The sequence below is a fragment of the Schistocerca americana genome, chromosome X (genome assembly GCF_021461395.2).
Source record: "Schistocerca americana isolate TAMUIC-IGC-003095 chromosome X, iqSchAmer2.1, whole genome shotgun sequence".
Classification (NCBI taxonomy): domain Eukaryota; kingdom Metazoa; phylum Arthropoda; class Insecta; order Orthoptera; family Acrididae; genus Schistocerca; species Schistocerca americana.
This window is the reverse complement of record NC_060130.1, coordinates 162,727,450-162,744,940: the sequence shown is the minus strand read 5'-3', so window position 1 is coordinate 162,744,940 and position 17,491 is coordinate 162,727,450. Positions and strand designations below refer to the sequence as shown.

The 17,491-nt window shown below is 40.8% G+C and overlaps 1 protein-coding gene across 1 annotated transcript in view; it reads left to right on the top strand.

Annotated features, from left to right (window-relative positions):
* LOC124555883 overlaps nucleotides 1–17,491 on the top strand; it is a 238,476-nt gene that overhangs the window by 44,901 nt on the left and 176,084 nt on the right. The window contains exon 6 of the mRNA XM_047129944.1: nucleotides 2,866–2,940. Within this exon, the coding sequence (XP_046985900.1) occupies nucleotides 2,866–2,940 (75 nt within the window). The remainder of the gene's footprint in view (nucleotides 1–2,865; nucleotides 2,941–17,491) is intronic.

Sequence of the window (17,491 nt, the reverse complement as noted above, 5' to 3'; positions counted from 1 at the left end):
GTCGCAGTGGTTAGCACAATGGAATTGCATCTGGGAGGATGATGGTTCAAGCCCCACGTCTGGCTATCGTTATTTATGTTTTCTGTGATTTCCCTAAGTAGCTTCTGGTAAATGCTGGGAAGGTTCTTTTAAAAGGCCACTGTCGACTTCCTTCCCCATTCTTTCCTAATCCGATGGGACCGATAACCTCACTTTTTGGTCCCCTCTCCAAATCAACCAACCAACCAGTATGAGATTTTCACTCTGCAGAGGAGTGTGCACTGATATGAAACTACCTGGAAGATTAAAACTGTGTGCCGGACCGAGACTCGAACTTGCCTTTCATGGGCAAGTGCTCTACCATATGAGCTACCCAAGCATGACTTGCGATCCGTCCTCGCAGCTTAAATTCTGCCAGTACCTCGTCTCCTACATTCCAAACTTCACAGAAGCTCTTCTTGCAGAACTAGCCTTGCAGAACTAGCATGCCTGGAAGAAAGGATATTGCAGAGACATGGCTTAGCCACAGCCTGGGGGACGTTTTCAGAATGAGATTTTCGCTCTGCAGTGGAGTGTGTGCTGATGTGAGTATCCTTTCTTCCAGGAGTGCTAGTTCCGCGAGGTTCACAGAAGAGCTTCTGTGAAGTTTGGAAGGTAGGAGATGAGGTACTGGCAGAATTGAAGCTGTGAGGACAGGTTGTGAGTCGTGCTTGGGTAGCTCAGATGGTAGAGCACTTGCCTGCGAAAGGGACAGGTCCCGAGTTTGAGTTTCGGTGCAGCACACAGTTTTAATCTGCCAGGAAGTTTCAACCAACCAATACATTGATTATGGTTTAAAATAATATATGCATATCTGTGTACTGACAGGTGATACAAACTGTTGGTATGATGGGTCTGTCAGATTTTGCAAGTCAGGCTGTTCCATTGTTCATTTAGAAAATATCATAGAAACATGTAAATAACCAATTTATGGTAATTGTAGGTTTGAATGTTTATGAATGAAACAGTTGCAGTCCAAACATTCAATTTTGTATACACTTGTATTGTGTAGTGGGTTTCTTTGTGTTGTTGTTATAAGTTACTCACTGGCCAGTCTTGCTGTCAGTAGTGAAAGATACATTTAGGACTTTTGATTTGAAGACATTACAAATCTGATGTGAAATGCTACCCAGAAATGGGATTGTATGGAAGATCTTTCTTTGTGTTTGCATTTTGTGCTTTAATTGTTGGGCTACTATAGCTATTTGCAGTGGCTGTTTGTTGTATTATTTCCATTTCTTGTTTGTAATTAACTTCAGAGAGTGGCAGTTCGACTGCTCCATTGACCATGTAGTGGAATGCTACTATTTTGTGGGCTGTGGGGTGACGAGAGAGGTTTTATGAATGGTAGTCTGTGTCGTGATAGGTTTTTGATAAATTTCAAGTTGTTGTATTATCCATTATTCTAATGGTCAAGTCTAGAAAGTTTATGGTGTCACCTACTTGGTGCTCAACTATGAACTTTACATTTTCATGGAAGCTGTTTAATAATTGGTTAACTCATTGATATCATTTTCTGTGCCTTTGGTTAAAATGATGACATCATCTACATATCTGTAGTAAAAAAATATGTTTTTGAGGGTGTGGTACTAGAAATTTCATTTGTTTGCATACTTTTCATGTTTTTCACTTGTACATGAACCATGACTCGGGTTGCCAACTTTTTAAGGCAAAAATGTATTTTATTTCAAGGAGAGGTAAATAAAAAGTATATTTCTAAAAATGCAGTATTTTCAAAATTGTACGTATTTATTTACTGAAATACAAATTTCTCGTAAATGTGAATTTTTTGTTTGTTTCAAAAGTTTAATAACTGGTGCTAAATTATAAATGAAGAGTTAGTGGTGCTACATTATGAATAAACAGTTGCTTTTTTAATTAAATTTATTGAAGCTCTGTCTCCCTCTTCTCGCTGGTGTGCACAAATGACCATTAATTCGATTTTGTTCAATGCTGAGGTGACATGAACGGAAAGCATATAAGATAAATTATTTTTAATTTTTAGGTGACTTAATCACTTGCTTTTTATGTAGGTACTGTCACTTTTCAGAAGTATTTTGTTTGGCAAGAAATATTTGTCTTCATTCATTAATTTTCTTAACTTTATTTAATTAATGTTGTTTCATAGTGTGAAACATCCTTTCAATATTTTATATGATATTGAATTTATCTTGAGGATCACTTTTTATTTAGTCATATGATTTCTTTCATTCCCACACCACTGAGCATTTAGGCATTGTGGTCACGACATAAAGATCACTATTAAGAAAGCACCTATTCATAGACATGGATGAAGAACTAAACTAAAAACTACTTACTGGCAGTCAATAGAAAGCTGGTATCAGAATTGCAATAAGAGTGACAACTGGTGATAACAGAATGCAGTAAACAATAATGACTTAACAGGGTCAAAACAATTGAATGTTACAGATTAGTAGTGAATGTGTCAGATTGCTTCTACAGTCTGGTTTCACTCCAAAAGAATGAACGAATAATAATCCTACAGATATGTAAAGCTATCACCATCTGAGTCAATTGTTTTTAATTGTTTGTTCCCATCACTAGTCCTCCGCCTCCTCTCCCACACCTCTGGCCACCTCCACACATGCCCTCCCTCAAACTTTGCTGGTTGTCCACCCCTCTCCCTCACTGCTCTTGCCAATGTCTAACCTACTTGTGCTATATTCTCTTTATTGTTGGTTTCTTCTTCAGTATTTATTCTTTATCTGCCCTGTTTGTTGTAGTATTTTGTATTTACTGCTTAAATATATTTGTGTTGTTTTTTTTTAATTTATATAAACTAAATTGAACAGTTTTGCCTTTTAAAATTTTGTTACAAATCCACAGGTGCTGAAGATGTCCGTCCTTCGCCATCCCGAAGATCAGCTACTGTGGAAATACAGAAAGAAAGTTTCACACGTAGTAAGTTGTGTTCCTGAAATTAGTCAATTATTTATTATTATCACTATATGAATACCCAAGCTGCTAATTCACTGCATCTAGTTCTTGTAAAACAGTCAAGCTTTCTAAATTTTCGCTACTGTGCGGGTGTGAAACAGAGTATGAGACGACGGGCACCACACCAGAGAATGGCCAAGCTGGATGCGTACAGCGGTCGAAGCATCTGTGGCATGAGAGAGGAATGAGAGCCACTGCAGGTGTGCATGGCCCGTAGATGGAGCGCTGGAGGCGGTGTGGACTGCAGACAGAGTGCTCGATGAGGCGTTGATTAAAAATGGAGTGCAAAGCACCATCCCGGCTTAAATACTGGACCTGAGCCACCTGATCACCAATCTCAGGGAGTGCCTGAAGACGACATTGAGTTGACCGTCAAAATATCGTGAGAATGATGCGAATAACAGGCAGAAGACCCAATTATTCAGAGTATTGCTGGGAAAACCGGAAGAATTATGTGATAAATAACTTTATACAATACTACCAGGAGAGTAATTTCCATAAGATTGGAGCATTCGATTAACTTCATACCTGTGCTTTCATTTGTATGAGTATTCATATAGAAAATATGAGAGTCACGAGAATGCTAAGAACCTTGACTGGCAGCCTCTGGATCAACTGCAAGCACCGTTATTGTGTGAGGCTTATTCAGGCCAGCAGTTCTCTGCCTGGGTGGATTTTTTATGTTCATAGCAAACTGTGGGGTCGGAACAATTTTTACAGCTCAAATTTGGCCTTCTGGTAGAAAGGAGTGCTAACACTCAACTAATAAAAAACAGCTCAAATGGACAGATCTCTTGAGGAAAACACCGTAAGAATGATGGTAAAGAAAGTAACAGGGCATAAAATTGCCAAAATTCATTTATAGTAGTAAAGAGAGGGAGAGATATTTCAAAAACATTCACCCTTTCTACACATGTAAAACTTTAGAAGCAATAGCCCATCTTTGAAAGGAGTCAGACAACTTCGAAACAGCTACACTGCAAATTTCAAAGCTTTTAAGTTTGAAAAAAAATTGGTGAATACCCAATTGTAACAGAAACGCATAGTATCCTTAATTTCAGCATGCGGGTAGTCATCTGTCTAGGTATAATGGCTATTGAATGAAAGGAAGAGTGGTGAAACGTTGGCTTCTAAGCCACGAAGAAAATTGTTAAGAGAGATTATTGGGTTATTAGAAAAAAAAATAAAGCATATGTTTTGACATTTAACTCCCCTGTATTACCAGAGGATATCAAAGCTTGGTTTATCTGCCCCGAAGTTAGAACATGTATGCCAAACCCTGTGAGATCCTTTAAACACCAAAAGTTTGGATATACAACTCTTGGTTGTAACAGTGGGCTCATATGCCATAGATGGTGCCAAAGGCACTTAAGGCAAATTAACCCTGTACATCTATAATGTGTGTCAGCTCTTGAGGTGATCATCCCATATGAAACAAGGACTGATGTGCATTAATGCCGAGAAAAGCAAAAAGCAGAAACTGAAGATCATCAGAATCCCAAATGGTGAGCCGAGAAAGTCTTTAAAGTTATATAACGTCTAGCATTCACCAAACCTTTTATTATATCAGCTGCAGAAATCAGTACCATCGGATAACTGAGCAGTGCTACTTTCCATTGCTGAAGTCAATGTTGTGGACATGATGTTACCGTGGACGAACTAAAACACACTACTACCCTTTCTTCTAACACTTCCTGTTCATCATCACGGCAGAGGGAAAGGGGAAAAGAAAACTCTTACTGAAAGATGGTTCTTGTAATACAGTGAAATGTGAATGGGTTCAAAAAACATATGGAGGGGCTCAAATTCCTAGCACAGAAAAAGCCACTCTGCAGGAGAGACAACTGAAAATGATTGATGTCCTTGTGTTAAAAACTTCTCTCTTCAAAGGGAAGATGACATCAGTGGCAACAGAGCTAAGATTAGGGTAGCATTATTTATTATTGATACATGCACAGTTCACCTGTTCCACTCTCAACCAGCTTGCTTTAAGTAGCTGTTGTCATCCATCTGTCACTGAAAATTAATGTCTGCCCAGAGTACTTGCCACCATAAGACTCACTTGATAAAGATTCTATTGTAGGTCTCATTGGGCAACTCCCTAAATCATTCCTACTTGTGTGTCATTTTAATGCACCTGCCCCGGGATAGAATTACTGAGAGCCCGATTGTGTCAGAAGATATCTGTCTTCTGAAGAGAGCGACACAATTTAGCTCTGCCGTAGATTTGTTCTTTGCAATTGAATTTTTCTTCTGTTCCCTGCATTACAGATATTGTAGTGTGGCAAGTGGATATCAATACACACTCAAGCTACCACTTCCCTACCTGGACACACATTCTGAATAGAAGAGAACACAAAAGAAGCCACCAAAATTGATGCTCAGCAAGGCAGACTGGATTCTGCTGGGCGAAGGGGGTGGGGGTTGGGGTTTGGGTGGGGGTGGTCATGTGCCCATTTCAGCTGTAGTAAGATTGGAACACATTGATAAAGATCATTAGCATCTGGAAATTGTGGGATTATATTGAATGCATGATTCACCATATTGCTGAGACATCCACATGAAATACCTCAGAACACCCTAAAGCTGTCCTCTCACGGTATGTGAAAATGTATGTGGATGAGGAGACGGTGATGTCACAGTGTGGTATTCCATGTTCCACAACACTGCGAAGTGTGAAATGAAGAATCTGGCATTTCACATTTATATCCCATGAAGAGGAACACAGCCAATGAGAGGCATCATCATTTTCGCATCACAAGCAGAATGTAGGAGTCACTGAATTTTCTGAATTTAAACTCCGTATTTTATGTTTTTTTAGTATTGAGTATGTGGTTGAATATAAGCTGCTTCAAAGCATCAGCAAATTGTGAACTCTCAAAAACGGGTCATTTTAGGTACGATTTGTTACAATGAAAGACAGGATACTTTATATCAGTAGTTAAAGGCTTCCTGTATTTGATGCATTTAATGTTATAATTTGTGTGCAATGAAAGTGTACTGTTTCATTGCTACAGCACAATGATGATCTATCAAAAGTGCATGGTTTAGTAAAACCTAATGGAATTTTTAGACACAGCCTTTACACAGTATATACCACATTGAGGAGCGGTGGCCATATCGAAGCTGTAGCGAAGGTTACAGTACCATGAGTGTGAAAGGTAGCACGTTTGTGTCCAGCTCCTTCCAAATCCCCCCCCACCCCCCCCCCCCACCCCCCACCCCCCCAAAAGGTTGAGGGGCTTTCTTATAAATGTAATAGAAAGGTTATTGGCAACAGTCAAAGTTATTTATTAGAATCAATGTATTAGCTGCAATTCTTGCTTCATAGGCCATCGACTAGAATGTTTCCCCAGTGCATAGTAATCTTAACATGACTGACAGTCTGTGTCAGAAAGTTAACACAAGTTACACACTGAAAGTTTTCGCTGTTATGAAACTGTTTGAAATACACACTGATCAGCCAGAACATTATGACCACGTACCTAATAGCCGGTAAGTTCGACTACATCTGCACACACAGATCACCTCATTTCTGTAAATTCCAAGGACACCATGTCAATCACATCCCCGATGTATTCAATAGGGTTCAGGTCTGATGAATTGGTGGCCAGCACATCAATTTGAACTCACCACTGTGTTCCCCAAGCCACTCCATCACACTCCTGGCCTTGTGAAATGGCGCATTATCTTCTTGAAAAATGCCACTGCTGTCGGGAACCATGATTGTCATGAAGGGGTGTATGTGGTCTGAAACCAATGTATGATATTCTTTGTCCATCATGGTGCCTTGCACAAGCTCCATTGGACCCACTGATGCCCACTTGAATGTACCCCAGAGCATAACGGTGCTGCCACCAGCTTGTCTCTGTGCCACAGTACAGGTGTTAAGGAGCTGTTCTCTTGAAAGTGACGGATTTGTGTCCTCCCATCGGCATGATGAAGAAGGTATCGGGATTAATCAGATAATGCAGTGCTCTGCCACTGTGCCAACATCCAGTGCTGGGCGAAGGGGGTGGGGGTGGGGGTTTGGGTGGGGGTGGTCATGTGCCCATTTCAGTCGTAGTTGCCAGTGTCATGATATTAACATTGGCACATGCACAGGTCATCGGTTGCAAAGCCTGTTATTATGAGTGTTTTGTGCACTGTGTGTACAAACAAACTTGTACTTTGCCCAGCATGAAAGTCTGATGTTAGTTCTGGCGTAGTTCAGCGCCTGTCCTGTTTTATCAATCTGCCCAGCCTATGACAGGCGACATTTATAAAAAGGCGTGGCCTCCAACCGCATGATGTCTGGACGTGGTTTCAGCTTTGTTTCTCCACAGTACTCCTTGAACACCTGAGGAGTCATGGATTCTTCGAAATGCTAGTGTCAAGCCTCTGCATCATCATAACCTGCCCTTGGTCAAGCTCAGATGAATCACCCGCCTTCTCCATTCTACACAAGGACAGCCCACTCACTGATACTACATGCACTGTGCATGTGTCTGACTAGCAGTCATACCTTGCCAGTTGGTGCTGCTATTGCCTGGATGGGTTTAAATCGATAGTAGGTCGGTGGTCATAATTTTGTCACTGATCAGTGTATATACCTATCTCTTGGTTTTATGAACTGTCTCGTGTTAGTGTCTTGCCAGTAGATATCTTTGCCATTGATGGTGAGCAAATCGAAAATTTCTCCTCTTCCTTTCGAATGAAATTATGAAACTAATCCCAATCTTGAAATCTGTGCGATGAAGTATGTTACTTCAATGTCATGATAGTCAATATAACATCGAGAATATGGATATTATATATGTGCAATCTGACAATAGAAATGAGACTAACTATATTCGGTTTAAAACTGAAAATAGGATGGAGATTTAATTGAGTTGACAATTACTTCTGCTAGTATGTATCTCAGATCGTTGTACAGCATTATATAGTGTTCCTGTATCAACTGTTCATTGTTCAAGCTATCAAAGAGTCCAGAATCTTCTTTGCAATTTTCTTCACTATTATTTCACTGTTGCTAACAGAGTTAATGCAGCTATTTTATGCGCATCTATTTTTGTAGAGAATCTGTTAGATTTACGTGCCAGATGCAGCTGGGAATAGCTACTGGAGAGTGCTGTAGTCACAAATCATGATAATGACAATGTTGGTTTGTGGGGCACTGAACATTGTGGTCGTCAGCACCCATGCAAGTTCCAAATCTTTCCATTTCCAGTCTTGACACTTCCCAAATGATGAGACAAATCATGATGCGGAACATATTTTGTGAGATGTTGCATGTTGCTTCAGAGCATGCAGCAACCATGACAGACACGACATCTGGCATATTTCATGATGAGAAACATGTCCCTTGTGAGGATTGCTTAAGAGGCAATGGTGTAATGGAAAATGCCGTAGTGCAGTCAGGGACAAGTGGGTGGCACAGTGAATGTTCAGAGTGAGAATAACAGGAGAGAACCATTTAGTCTTCAAAGTTATGAAAGCACAAGCATGGTGAATAATTAAAGCAAGCAGAAAAGTGTCAAGGCAAGAGTTTTGTAAAACCATTAATCATTCCACACCAGCTCCTACAATATGCGAATCAATCAGATGGGTCACTGATAAAGGTTGTGCTACTCTCATCCCTGCCTCAGGACCATGGACTGTTTTGTATAGCATGTTGGGACAGCTGTGTAAACAACTATGTGTTGTGCAGGTATCAGACCGACAAAAGGAGCTAAAAGAACAATGCCTATCCCTCGCCTCTGCGTCAAAGTTAGTGAGCCACCATTTCTATCTGACAGGGGTCCTGACTGTGCAACATGCCTTCAAAGCTAAGTCAGCCAAGAATCTCCAACATACAAACATTCCAACAGAGTGACTGTTGCTGACCATATGTGAGCCACAAAGCCATTACGAGTCCAGGCAAAACAGCTTTTAGTGGACAACAGTATAGGACATCAAGGTTCTCCTAGAGCAGTGGAGCATTCAGCTCTTGGATGATAGACATACCCAGGAAGAACTTTAAATTACTTTCGGGGGGGGGGGGGATATTGGTATGGCATATTTTGTCAGCAAACATTCTTTTGTATTTTAAACAATCACTGTAATGATTCAGTGGTTTATGCAGATGGTCCCAAGCAAGGGACTTAGGTGACTTTTCATTAGCTTTTCCAGGCAGCATCCCAAGCATTCACTTGCCAACAGACTTCAGTGTCTAGGATGCATGGTTGTATGCAATCTGGATGGCTCTTATGCAAATGAGATGTATGCATATGAAGATTTTCCTTATCTGTTCCAACTCACAAAGTGCTATGCAAAGCATCGAGAGAATATATCTAGCAGAAAATTTTCTACAGAAAATTTTGGCTACCCTGTTTTCTGTACCGAACAGGACAGGTCAGATTTTGGGGTAACGAGATGACAGATACAGTCAAACAAGTTTGTGATAAGAATTCAGTGACATCAGTTAAGTCACTAGTGAGAAGGACAATCATGGGTACGTGGGGAAGAGTGTGACTTGAAATGAGTGGAAATAAAATTCAGACACTTAAAACAACTTACTGACTGTGACGTACTACTCACTCAACAAAATGAGACCATTTTTACTGGATCTACACTCCTGGAAATGGAAAAAAGAACACATTGACACCGGTGTGTCAGACCCACCATACTTGCTCCGGACACTGCGAGAGGGCTGTACAAGCAATGATCACACGCACGGCACAGCGGACACACCAGGAACCGCGGTGTTGGCCGTCGAATGGCGCTAGCTGCGCAGCATTTGTGCACCGCCGCCGTCAGTGTCAGCCAGTTTGCCGTGGCATACGGAGCTCCATCGCAGTCTTTAACACTGGTAGCATGCCGCGACAGCGTGGACGTGAACCGTATGTGCAGTTGACGGACTTTGAGCGAGGGCGTATATTGGGCATGCGGGAGGCCGGGTGGACGTACCGCCGAATTGCTCAACACGTGGGGCGTGAGGTCTCCACAGTACATCGATGTTGTCGCCAGTGGTCGGCGGAAGGTGCACGTGCCCGTCGACCTGGGACCGGACCACAGCGACGCACGGATGCACGCCAAGACCGTAGGATCCTACGCAGTGCCGTAGGGGACCGCACCGCCACTTCCCAGCAAATTAGGGACACTGTTGCGGCGAGGACCATTCACAACCGTCTCCATGAAGCTGGGCTACGGTCCCGCACACCGTTAGGCCGTCTTCCGCTCACGCCCCAACATCGTGCAGCCCGCCTCCAGTGGTGTCGCGACAGGCGTGAATGGAGGGACGAATGGAGACGTGTCGTCTTCAGCGATGAGTCGCTTCTGCCTTGGTGCCAATGATGGTCGTATGCGTGTTTGGCGCCATGCAGGTGAGCGCCACAATCAGGACTGCATACGACCGAGGCACACAGGGCCAACACCCGGCATCATGGTGTGGGGAGCGATCTCCTACACTGGCCGTACACCACTGGTGATCGTCGAGGGGACACTGAATAGTGCACGGTACATCCAACCGTCATCGAACCCATCGTTCTACCATTCCTAGACCGGCAAGGGAACTCGCTGTTCCAACAGGACAATGCACGTCCGCATGTATCCCGTGCCACCCAACGTGCTCTAGAAGGTGTAAGTCAACTACCCTGGCCAGCAAGATCTCCGGATCTGTCCCCCATTGAGCATGTTTGGGACTGGATGAAGCGTCGTCTCACGCGGTCTGCATGTCCAGCACGAACGCTGGTCCAACTGAGGCGCCAGGTGGAAATGGCATGGCAAGCCGTTCCACAGGACTACATCCAGCATCTCTACGATCGTCTCCAAGGGAGAATAGCAGCCTGCATTGCTGCGAAAGGTGGATATACACTGTACTAGTGCCGACATTGTGCATGTTCTGTTGCCTGTGTCTATGTGCCTGTGGTTCTGTCAGTGTGATCATGTGATGTATCTGACCCCAGGAATGTGTCAATAAAGTTTCCCCTTCCTGGGACAATGAATTCACGGTGTTCTTATTTCAATTTCCAGGAGTGTATAAAGAGCCTGGCACTTTGACCACAATTTCCTCCTGCGTCAAAAGTGAAACGTGTGGCGTAACTGTAACAATGTGCCATATTTTATGTATATGTTGTTTGTATGCTGATATGAGAGCATTAAATGGCTTGGCTAGAGATTTGCATTTTATTTTAAGCAGTGGTTGAATGACTATGGCACGTGTTTTAAATTTTGTGACTACATAATGAGTTTTTTCGCTACATAAAATACACCCATTCATACTCAGCAAGGGTGCTGATAACCAAGCCATCGAGCACCGAGTGGTGGTGGTGGTGGTGGTGGTGGTGGTAGTTAATGTTAAAATAAGGCCGTCATGAGAAATGTACCAGTAATATCGGACCATTTTAGTATTATCTTCAGAGCAGCTTCACCATCAATAATGAAGGGTTTAATTACTTTTTTGTTTATTTATTGAATATTATGTAAATTGTGATTTTCAATCCAAAGTGCATTTGTGACACCTCTCATCTATTACAATTGCAATGCACAAATCACTTAAGTGGAGAAGAAAAACTTCTTTCCTTGTTGTATCTTTATAATAGAGAATTAAGTTATCATCTGCATTTCACACACACCTTGTGCTATCAGAGCAGTTTCTGCAGGACAGAATCTTTACTTGTGAAGTGTAAGTGTTGGGATGCAAAGGTGGTTTGTTCTTGACCATATACACTTTTGGGCCCTGTAGACTTATCTAGGTTGATGTGAGATAGTGTTAATAGCTAGCCCTTTCTCTAATGTTATGTAAGAAATGGCACTGACAGGATTGCAGCTGGAAATGGTGGCTGAATACAGAGATTGGACTGCATGCTGAATACAGAGATTGGACTGCATCTACATCTTTCACAGAGTTACACCTGTGGATTGAGAGCACATGTTGCACAGGAACATGCAGGGAGACTAGTTAGATAATGTGGATAGTGGAGTGCTGATGTGGTAAGAGTGAGGAGGATGATTTTGGAGGATATTATCATTTCAGGGATGGCAAGAGATGTCTGAAACCCTTTTGGAGTATTTTGTTTGGTTCGTCCTGCACTGATTGATACTGTGTGACAAAGGAAATGCTCTTACGTGTCTGGTTAGCAATGTGGGTGGCATATTAGTTTTACATGGGAATCAACATGGGAGATCCATTCCCATAGTAAATGGAAAGTGTGAATTCATTATGTGAAAACTAGTCAGATTTTCGACTTTGGGGGAAGTGAACTGCTTGTCCCATGGGTTCAAACCTTTGCACACTTATCACACTTGTGTTCTGACTACTTAAGTCACCATTTTTGCACCTACATAATTTCTTTTCACAAACATTTCCAACCAATCAGGTTCCAACAGACAATAATTCTCATAAGTCTAGTCTTCCAAAACCATGTCAGCCAACCAGAACCATCTTTAAACTACTTGTGCTCCCCTTGTTAAATATTCCTTCTCTGGAATTCCAAACTCCTACATCCCATCTGCTTGCCACAAAATAATTAGACAAACACACTTGACACAGAATGTGTTATCATCATACTGTGATCATGAATCACTCTCAATTTAAAACATTACATGCAGTTTATTCATATTTAAGACTACCCACAGTTGCTATTGGTGTTTTAGGTATGAATTAAAATGCTAATTACTGAGAATAAATGAAAAATTTGCATGGAAAGCATGTAACTGTGAAATAAATGTTTTTGCTTTTAATACTAGGAAAATTAGTTTATTCCACAGTTTTGATGATCTTCCATGTTTTACATTACATACTTCAATTTGTACTCTGCTACAGTTTTATTATCCTCAGACAACTTACACTACCTGACCAAAAAGTTGAAGCACCTAGAAGGGAGGGAAGGAACAAAACGAAACTCCTAGGTTTGAGAGGGTATGTGATGTTATTCCAGTGGTTACAGTATTAAGTCAAATTTACAAAGAACTTGGATGCCTGAGTCCATTTATCAGTATGACATCGTATCCACTCTGGCCCTGATGAATGCTTTGATTTGGACGAGAAGGGTTTCTTAAAGCCATATTATTCTCTCCTGAGGTAAGCTAGCACACAACTGTTGTAACTAGTCCTTTCCCATAAGTGTTTTATTGGAACAGATGTGGGGATATTGCTGACCATGAGAGTAATTCAACACCACGTTTGCACAGTTCGTAGAGACATGTTGCATGTGTGGATTAGCATTGTTCTGTTGAAAAATGGAACCACGATGCTGTTGCACAAGAGGTAACATGTAAGTACACAGGATGTTCGTGACATAACATTGTGTTGTTAAAGGTCTCTCAGTCACTACCAGCTGCAACTTGAAGTCGTACATGATGGCTCCTCATACCATGAATCCAGGAGTAACATTGCTGTGCCTCTTCAAAACATTGGAAGAATTGGAGCTTTCTCCCCAGGTCATGTTGCAGGTACATTACATGTTTTCAGATGGCAGGTGAAGAGGTAAAGGAGTTACAGTGTGCTTAGTGCTCAATACAGTGATCCTCCCTTTTGATGGTCAGATGTGGTTGACTGGAACCTTGACATTGAGTATCCCTGGTTCGTGTTCCAAAGCAGTCCAACCTTTGGGACCAAGCCACACCCAAATGCCACACAAATCAGATTATTGAATGATTCAGCCAGCTGGCCAAATGTATATACCAACAGTGAGGTCCCTTTCAAAATCTGTCAGGTCTGGCCTTTCTACTTGTCATAGAGAATTGCAACTCTTATTCATTTCCATACCGACGAGTGGTGTGTACCTCTGCGAAGTTACATTGACATATGACCATTAGTTATTGTAGCAAAGCCATAAAGGTAGTGGCGTGGCATCTTATCTAAATAAGGACATAGAAGCTTAAAAAAATTTCCTTTCTTGAACACCACACCAAAGAAGGATCAATTGAAATGACAGGTATTGTACTCCCACAGTAATGATCTTAAGTTACCAAAGCATAAAGTGATTGGAGTAGATAGGCCACCAAATGCTATTGTAATGCTGTTTATGGATAAACTTAGTAGTGTTGTTGGTCAGTCCAGTTCTAATGACCTTATTATATTAGGTGACTTTAATATAGATGCAAACTCAAATAGTATAGTAAACTTGAAACTCAGTGATATACTGACCTTATACAGTCTTGTAAATATAGTGAACTCAGACGCCAGAGTGACGGACACATGTTCCACTAGAATAGATTATGCTATAATCAACAAAGATGTTATAGATAACGTAAATTACAGTAACTTAGATTTTCTTTATTCTGACCACTTCTGTCAGGTGTTAGAATACAAAAATTCAGTTGTGCCTAAAATAACAAAAATTGTGCTACAGAAACGAATGCTGAATACCTCAAATATTAATGCTCTTAAACACAAACTAGCGAATGAGAGATAGGATTCTGTGTACCTGGTAAAACGGTCGGATGAGAAATGGAATGAATTCTACTCAACCCTACTGCATCATTATGAATATAGTTGTCCAATCAGAGAAATCCAGAAGGTAGTTAAACACTGTCAAAATGGAAGTAATCCTAGACTAAAACTCCCAACAAATCTGATTAGGCTCAGGCAGCAAGTGCATGATCTAAACCAGCTTTATAAAGCCATTACTATGCCGGTTTTCAAGGAAAAATACAATAGGACCAAGCAAACTTTTAAAACTGAAATTGTTAACCTAAGGAAGCAGATTAACAACAAAACAATAGAACAGTCTGACAACATAAGCAAAGCATCTTGAAGCTGTTTGACAAATAGTGAAAAGGTCCCAACAAGATGAACATGGAACCACTCAGCATAAGACAGATGGTAACATTATAAAAAACCCAGATACTATATTAATATTTTTAATACCAACTACATTTCTGGTGAACAATCAACTCATATTATAGATTCACAGTTAGAGACCCGATGCCATCTCACCCAGTGTACCGAATTTGAATTTGTGGAAGGGAATGAGCAGGAGGTTTGCAGGGCAGTATACATGCTAAAGAAATAATTTTCATCTGGATGGGATGGCGTATCCAGTGCTATTACTAAAGTGTGCTTAAAAGAAATCTCTAAACCTCTTACCTGATTAATTGCAACATTAGAGAGAACATGTATCCAACAGTTCTAAAAATAAGTGTAGTGAAACCAGTGTATAAAAAGCGAAGTAAGGAAGATGTCTCCAACTATAGACCAATATCATTAATTCCCACTTTTAGTAAGATATTCGAAAGCATTATCCTTTCTCAGCTAAGTGCCTTTTTCACAAAACCTTGTAGATTCTCAGCATGGCTTCAGAAAAGAGCTAAGTACAACCACAGCAGTTACACAGTTCATCCATGAAGTTTACTGTCTGTTGGACCAGAATATGCAGACTGCAGGTATATTTTTGGATCTGATGAGCATTTGATACGGTAAACCATAGGGTACTTCTTAAAAAGCAAAAATCTTGTAGTATTGGGGATAAAGCCATGAATCTTCTAACCACATACCTGCTGAATTGTAAGCAAAACACTAAATTGTCATACAAACTAGATAATAAAATCATGCACTCCCAGTCCACCAGTGAACCTGTGTTACAAGGTGTACCACAGGGCTCAATCCTTGGACCCTCTGCACAACCCATTAACTCCCATATTGTAAGCTATGCAGATGACATGTGAATCTTATTGTACGCGAGTGAATGTAATGAGCTAGAATCTCTTGCTACTAGTGGTGTCACAGAAGTGACAAAATACTTCAGTGATCAGGGACTCAAGGTGAATGTCACCAAATCTCAACTACTGACATTTAAAACAGGCTGTTCTCACCACAACAATATGAATAGTGTGTGTAATATCTCTGCAACAGAAAATGGTAACTGTAAATTCCTGGGTGTGTATGTTGATGAAAATTTGCGGTGGACATACCACATTAATTTTGTATGCGGAAAAGTCAGTAGTGCCATATATCTCCTCAGCCAGCTCGCAAAGATAGTTCCTAGCCAAGCACTGAAATTAGTATATTATGGAACACTTTCACCCCTTTCTCAATTAAGGAATTGAACTATGGGGCTGTGCAGCTGATGTACATTTAAAAAGAATAATACTACTACAGAAAAGAGCAATAAAACATATACATGGGATGGGACATAGAGATTCATGTTGTGAAGTGATTGTGCAGCAGAAATATCTGACAATATATTCTCTGTACATCTTCAATATAGATGTATATTTTTATAATTCAACCAACAGAAGCTATCAAGGGCAGTGATGTACATGATCACAACACTAGAACAAAGTGTAACTATTTCCGTAACAGAACAATGTTAAAAATGACTGATAGAAGTCCATATTATCAGTGGTTTGATTTGGTATAATAAGTTACCAAACTCTCTAAGAATGTACAGGGGAAATGTTTTTAAAACAAAATTAAAATCTTTTCTAATAGAAAAATGTTTGTATTCTTTCAACGAATTTTAAGACAGTGATTGTAACATGAGGCATTAGCATATCAGTTGTAATGTGATAAATGAAAAAAAAATACACATAAGAAGCAACAGCTACAGAATATAGTGTTTGTAAATGTAACCATAGTATTAAGTCTGACGTTTGCAAAAGCCATCATTACGATGGCTCCACGCAAAGAAAATGTAAATAAATAAATATCTTCTGGGTATTTCAATTTCTTTGTCAAACAGTGTATATCAAGCATAAGGGATATTTCTAATGGAAAATTTGAGCACCTGGTGTCTGAGGTACTTCATATACCTGATTCCACAGGTTATGTACACTCTCATGAAAACTGTTGTTCATACTGTACGGCTATTCACAGCTGCACCATGGAGCAAAAATGAAACAATATTGAAGTGGGGGAGGGGGGTAGAAAGCTCATCATTTCAAAAACATTCTGTAAGATACATACATCCCCTGATATAGCTAAGTAGTTGTCAGCTGAGGACGCTTACTATCAAAGGAAGTGTGTGACCACGAACGCTAAGAACCACACCAAAATGTGCGTAGAATATAAATTTCTCACCCAAAAAACTGTGTTATTGGCCATTCACATACAAAATGCAGGTGTTGTCTGCTAACACCATCCAATGGTGGCACGTGATACCTGCACTAAAAAGTATAGGGTGTTTCATGTAAGACTCCTGGGAGGAGTCTGCAGGTAGCACAGCACACTCACTGGCTGCTGCCACCGCATCTGCGTCTCGGACACTAATTTTCTGGTAGTCGGCTGCAGGCGCACTCCCCCTGAGCTACGCATAAAGAGTGTTGCCATATTATTAACTGAAGCTTGCCTTTATTTACAGTAGGTGCTCAAAATGATGTCACTTTCTGGTAAGACCAGCCTGACATTTCCTGAACACATTAGCAAACACTCGACAAATTTCTGCTGCCAGAATCTGGGAAATGACTATCCGAAACCCTGTCTTCCAACTCTTCGAGTGTGGGGAGATTGGTTGCATACACCTTGTCTCTTAACATTCCCCAAAGATAAAAATCACACGAATTTAGATCTGGAGAACGAGGAGGGTGGACAACTATCCTGTCGTAAAAAAAA